Here is a 6,767-nt window from a genome sequence, read left to right as displayed (position 1 = left end):
TTTTGTTAAGAGTTCTTCTATGTATTTTGCCAAGAAGTATCTACTTTCATCATACCACAATTGAGTGCTAAGGCAGGCTAGTGAACAGAAGATGATTTTACCTTGGGAGAGTGAGGTGCTTCTGATAGGTTTATATTCACCGCAAAGTGTGCTTCAATATGTTGTTAGTAAATAGTATTTATCAAGTTTAGTGTCCGACCATCAATTCAAATTTGATGTATATACTATTCTGAACTTCAGCTTTGATGAATGAAATTTGATTGGTTTCAAACAAAAAAAAAAAAAAAAAAAAAAATCTGTGTTCTATTAGATTACATTTAAGTTAAACGACAAGAGGGCTTATTTTGTTAAGAAAACTTTCAAATTGCACCACTTGACTACTGTTATTATTTTTCTTCCTTTGGGCTTTACAGAAGTGAAGCGGCTGCATGTACACATATTGATCAACGAGGAAAAAACTGGAAGGACATACAATCCAGGAGCTGAGTTAAAAATACCGTCGCCAACGCCAAGTTCGGTAAAATTACCCCCGACGCCTTCAGCGGGCCGTGGTTGAATTTGCTCTGGCTCATGGTTATTGATTTTCCAATCGTTGTTGTTTTCTAATGAATTTAAAAAGAAAAATAAAAGGATCAAGTGACATGCATTCCAGCTTTAGGGAGACTCTGAGGAGTTGTCTTATTTGTCTTGGTTTATTTCCGAGGTTTGCTTGTAATAAAGTTGTCTTATTGTCTTCCTGCTTGTAATATATATATATATATAGTCCGATCTCGAATACTAGAGATATGGTCATGATGTAACAGATGAGAAGGCTTTGTTTCCAAGGGAAGCAGATACAAATAGAGGGCAAGAAACAGAATGGCTGGTTAAATTATATGGCAACCATTTCTGGCAATTGGATATTTGGATTCATTGGTGTGTAAGAGAAAACAGAGCACATTATTGGTGTGTAAGAGAAAAAAGAGCACATTCATATAGCACAGAGCAAAACATACTGGCAAATGCTATCAAATTACAAGTTCCGAATCCAAAATATTACATGACACATTGACACGTACAGTTACACATTGACAATCATATTTGATAGGATGAGAGAGATCGAAACCGAGAAAGATAGATCTTAATTGCAGGATTACCCGGAAATTTCAATGGCTTTGACATCAGGCCTCTTCACCTCTGCCTTCGGAACAGTCACACTGAGAACCCCATTCTCCATGGCAGCCTTAATCTCATCAAGCTTCGCATTCTCAGGAAGCCTGAACCTCCTGGAGAACTTGCCGCTGCTTCTCTCGACCCGGTGCCACTTGTCGTTCTTGTCCTCCTTCTCTATCTTCCTCTCTCCGCTGATCTGCAGCACCCTGTCATCTTCAATCTCAACCTTGACCTCTTCTTTCTTCAGCCCCGGAAGGTCGGCCTTGAACACATGGGCTTCTGGGGTCTCCTTCCAGTCGATCCGGGTGTTGATGAAAGCCGAATTCTCGCCAGGAAATTCAGGGAATGTGGAGAGAGATGAAGAAGGGAATTGGAAATCCCTGAATGGGTCCCAGAGATCGAGGTCGAAGATGCTGTTTCGTCGGAAATTTGGGATGAGCGACATTGTGAATGGATTGCACGATCAGAATGTTTGAGTATTTGCTTAACTGGTTTGGTGATTGGACGGGAAGATTGGATGCGTATTTATAAGGAGACCCAAGAATCTTCTGGAGAATGCTCGGACTTGAAAACGTTTTTCTGATCTCTCGAACTTTCCAGGACTCAAGAATGAGAAAATCGGCCGAAAGTAGGTTCCATAATCGTGGGCTCATACAATGGAACGGAAGAATGGTCAGGAAACTGTCTAGGACTGTTGAGAATAAAAATATGGGCCCAAAGTAGGTTACATTATGGGCTCTTGAAGTCAGATGAGAGTAGGGATGGGGAGCGGAATTAAACGTTGGCCCATATTTTTCTTGGGATTTTACTCTCACATAAGTTAACATTTATTTATTCTAAAAAAAAAAAAAGGATTGATTTCAATTTAGTATCCTGTGGTTTGATGGTAATATCATGTCAGTGTCTGCTCTTTCAATTTGATCAACAACACCCCTGTGCTTTCAATTCCAATCAGCCGTGCCCAAATTTTACTGTTTCGTCCAAATTTTACTTTGTCAATCCAGTCAAAGTTAACGTTCAAATTGGACGGAACAGTAAAATTTGGGTACGGCTGATTGAAATTGAAAGCACATGGGTGTTGCTGATCAAATTGAAAGAGCATGGACTAACATGATGTAACCCCCAAACCACAGGGTACTAAACTGAAATTTATCTCAAAAAAAATGTTAACTTTATTTTTTGGTCCCAAAACATGTTGTGAAAGGTTTGGAAAAAAATGACCTGGATACACAATTAATGTAATAATGTCGAATAATGCAACATTTTGTCTTTATTTTTCTTATTTATATCAATAAGAAAGAGCAGAGCAATCAACAAAATTTCAAACTAAAATTAGAGTCTTCATAGAATATAAAGAGCATCACTTTACCAAAAATTATGAACAACACACCCAAACAAGTAACAACTATGACATTGAATAGAATATCTAGCAAACCTCCTGGATCCCAAATCCAAGTCCCTTAGACACCTGGAAGAATCCATCTTCTTATCTGGACACTCATCTACTTTGGGTCCAAACACAGCCCAACCAGGAAGCCCAAGCTCTTGATGTGGACACCTAAGCGATGCAGACCGCCACCAAACCTAGGCAAATATGCACCGCATGCTGCCAACAGCATCTGCCTGGCCAATAATCTCACAATCCATAGCGTCGCCATCCTTCTCAACCAATCCATCTGAGTTCCAACCCATCGAAACTGAAGGCCACCCTCCAGCCGCCCTCTTCATGGCCATCCTCGCCAACCTAAAGAAAGCCAAAGGTGATCTGCCATGGCAGATCCGTAACCATCAGGAAACCAACAAAAAGGAGAGGTCAATATACACAATCGTTTTGGGTGATCGCGAAAGGTAGAAGCGCTACCGAGATCGTGCGCAACGTGCTTGAAACCTGTGACGGCGTTGCTAGGGTTCGCAAGAGTGAGAGCAAGAGATGGCATGAGTTTTTCAAATCAAATACAAAACAGACCTTTCCGATATCTTTATTGTATCAAGCTCAAACAAAATAGCAACTAAATTGAATTTGACGAAGTCTGAAGTAACCTAAGTTTACAAGCAATATACTCTAAAACGATAAATCTAGAGACCACCAGAGAACTTGAGAAAAAACTCTCAATTTTTATTAAATTTGATATGATAAACTGATTCTAATACAAAGCATGATGATGCATATATAGGCATCCAAGACCTAAAATCATAATCTAACAAGGAATCCTAAAGGATCCAAATTTAAAAGGAAACTAAGAACCTAAAAATAAAAAGAATCCTAAAACAAATGTAAAACTAGCCTAAAAATATTAAATGCCGAATCGGATAATTAAAAAGATATATATTCTAGCCTAAATCTAATAGGGCTCACTAAAGTGAATCTTGAAGATCTCGTCGTTCTTATTTTGAAAACGTATCATGCGTCTCAAACAGACATTCTGGCCAAAAGTTGATCACAATTTGCTTTTTGGTGTGGACTGCTATAGGACTCGTTGGTTTGGGTTGGTTGTGTTGGTTAGGCCCCCTCACTTTTGGTCCCGTATTTGGGATCCAGGTGGATTGGGGACTAAGTTTATTGGGTTCTCAATATATTGGAGAAGGCGTTTGACTGTGTTGGGGGCCTTCTCTAGTAGCGTCAGGTTACTGGTTGCTGGTTACTTAGAGCTTCACTCTAAGGTATGTTAGATTCTCTAGGGTTTTACTTTAGGGTTTCTATTCATGACTCAATTTTGTCGTAGCCGGGAGATCCCAATAAGTCATTTTGTAATGTTACCCACATTTACATTTAATGGATTAACGCCTTCTTGGCTTATAAAAAAAATAAATAAATAAAAAATAAAAAATAAAAATAAAAAAAAAAGACCTAAGTTTTTGCCCGAGTAACCCAAAAAGTCCAAAACCAAATCTTCTTGAATATTCCAACGAGCTAATAACCTCATTTCGCGTGAGTTACCTATTCTCCAATCACTCTTCTTGATTCTACACCGCTTCTTTATTTTTATGGTTTTTCAGCTAAACCGGGATCATTCTCGTCATACATCAGAACTAATTCCACAAGCAAGGTTGCAATCATAAGAGATTCATGAGAAATTCTCAAAATAAAAAAAGTAAAGACGAAATGAGATTCACGAGATTCTTAGGCTATGTTCGGTAGGGCTGAGCTTTTCAGAAAAGCTGGCTTCTGCTTATTTCTGAGAATAAGTGGCTGAAAAGCAAAGCTGCTGAGTGTTTGGTAAACTGGCTTTTTATAAGAGCTGTCAGTGGCAGAAGCAGTGGCAAAGTGTTTGGTAAATCAAACTGGCTTGTGCTTTTTGTTTGTGGAATGACCAAATTGGACATGAGAGATTATTTTGCCTTAATTGTATACAAAACAATGTTGTTCAAATGCTCTTGTTATTATTTTTAATCTTTATTATGTCCTTATTAATTTTTGTTAACTTTCAATTTTTATAAATCATGGTGACTCTATGATTAATATTGGACAATTTTAAAAATAACTTATACAAATATATTAGTAACACTAATAACAATTGGTTTCTGGTTTGCATCAAGTAACCACAAAAAATATCATAACATATTCAAATGTTCATGTTATTACGCGCCTACGTATTCTTCAGCTATTATAGCAAATTTCTGAAGTTGTGGGATTTTAGAAAATCATTTAGAGGAAAAGAAATTACTATGGTGCAATCCTAGCCATCCATAATTCCACATATTCATCACAATCGTCAGATATTAAGTAGAAGAGGCCTATATAACTGCTGGACCACGTTAGAACGATCTAGGAGACGCGAGAAAGAACCAGAGTTCTCTGACCCGAACTGCAACCCGCGACCCCATCGGAAATCGCTCCTCCGGCCACCTCTCCTCGGCGGACCACCGGAAATAGCCTCGTATCGCCGTCACCTACGTCCCTGCGGTCTCAGATCGTACATGCATCAACGGTGAACGGAGAATCGACGACTGGAAGCTCCGAGACTTCTTCGGCTATTTCCGCGAGTTTCGGCGACTCCGGCCACTTTCTGGGCTACATTTGGTATGAAATCTCATCTCCTCGTCATACTCTGCAAGCCTGTACAATTAGATTTTGAATTTGATCGATTTTTGACAATTTTGTTTCTGGGTTCCTCTCGGCTTCGATGCCGTCACAGACGCCGGCGACTTCCCCGGCCTTTTTGGGCTTCGTTTCTTGCTCGGCTGCACCTACAGGCTAACAACCAAGAAGCTGGTTAAGTTGCCGGCATGAAGATCATCCGTTTGTCACCATTCCAGTCTCGGCAGTGAGTTCTTGGAACTGAGTTTGGGTCAATTGGGGTCGATTTCTGGTTTAAACGGCGTCTGTGATCAGAGGGAGATCGAGAGACTGATGCAGCATCTAGATATCAATCGAGGGTTTCATGGCAATCGAGTGTAATTGCTTCAACCAACGGAGGGTAGAAACCGGTATTAGCAAAACTTCATTAATATACAGTAACCAGCGCCACAGTACTCTGCCAGCTTCTGGCTTATAAAAGCAGGGGGGAGCGGGCTTCTCCTTTTCGATAGAAGCCGCAGCAGCTTTTGGAAAAAGCTGAGTTACCAAACGTTTCTAGCTCTTCTGCTTATAAGCGGGGGAGCAAAAAAGCCCCCCCAAACATAGCCTTATTCTACCCGCAATTGAAAGCCTATTGTGCGTCTTGATCTTTGATTTAATCAGCTCTGCTTAATCTTGCTTATATTTTTATTGTCTTTTGGTTTTGTTATTTGTTCTAAGGGGTTTTGGCTTCATGTTTAATTTCTCTTTAGGTGTTAAATTTTTTATTTAATGAATTTCTTCAATTGCCAAAAAAATACAACGAAGTTGCATTCATAGAGAAATAGACTTAGGGAGAGATTTGATTTCTGTTCAAACCTAGAGAAATCAATCATGATATGCAATAGTCCATCAATTAACACATGGAGCATAATGAATCACTCTGCTTAAATATTAGTCTATCTACCGGTCTGCCCATATTGAAATTCTTACCTCTTTTCAATTCAGAGTTGTTAAAAATTCTTCTATATACCAACAATTCAAATGACTCAGCATTTATTAAATGATCTTTTTTGAATCAATGGTGTCAGCCCTTTATTGAAAACACTAGTATCTAGACATTACAATACTCCGCTACTACTGCAACTTGAAGAAACGACAATGTAGAAAAATAAAAAGAGTCATGACTAAGTCTACAGGCATGTGCAGCTAGCATATGAGAGACCCGGTTGCCATTCTGATTAACATAAGACGTTTGAAGATTTGTAGAAGCTGCCAATAAGCAGCCTAAGTCATCATAGAGTCTTCCCAATGAAGATGTATTTGTGGAGTTATGCTCTGCAAGTTGTCGTTGGACCTCTAGAGCATCAGTTTCCAATACTGTCGGCAACAAAGCTTGGTCCAATGCAAACACGACAGCTTTCATGCAAGCCAACACCTCTGCAAGTTCCGGGGATATTAAACCATGAAGAGGACAAGCACCTCCAGCTAACATGAAACCAAACTCGTTACGTACAACAAAACCAAGTCCACCCCTCTTGGTCACATGATTGAACGAACCATCCACATTGATTTTCAGCATACCCGCTGAAGGGGCAGACCAACACACAGCTCAAGT

General features: G+C 39.5%; 1 protein-coding gene across 1 annotated transcript; it reads right to left on the bottom strand.

The window, feature by feature from the left end:
• Positions 1-920: 920 nt before the first annotated feature.
• On the bottom strand, positions 921-1,662 carry LOC112165942 (18.1 kDa class I heat shock protein). The gene has a single exon (XM_024302656.2). The coding sequence runs from the start codon at positions 1,595-1,597 to the stop codon at positions 1,133-1,135; it is 465 nt and encodes a 154-aa protein (XP_024158424.1). The 5' UTR covers positions 1,598-1,662; the 3' UTR covers positions 921-1,132.
• Between the last annotated feature and the right edge of the window lie 5,105 nt (positions 1,663-6,767).

The sequence above is a fragment of the Rosa chinensis genome, chromosome 5 (genome assembly GCF_002994745.2).
Source record: "Rosa chinensis cultivar Old Blush chromosome 5, RchiOBHm-V2, whole genome shotgun sequence".
In the NCBI taxonomy this organism is placed as follows: Eukaryota; Viridiplantae; Streptophyta; class Magnoliopsida; order Rosales; family Rosaceae; genus Rosa; species Rosa chinensis.
Note: the sequence above shows the minus strand (reverse complement) of the source record. Positions and strands in the feature narration are given on the sequence as shown.

Excerpts from the sequence above, each read along its gene's own strand:
- LOC112165942 (XM_024302656.2), bottom strand. The coding sequence starts at position 1,597 with ATGTCGCTCATCCCAAATTTCCGACGAAACAGCATCTTCGACCTCGAT.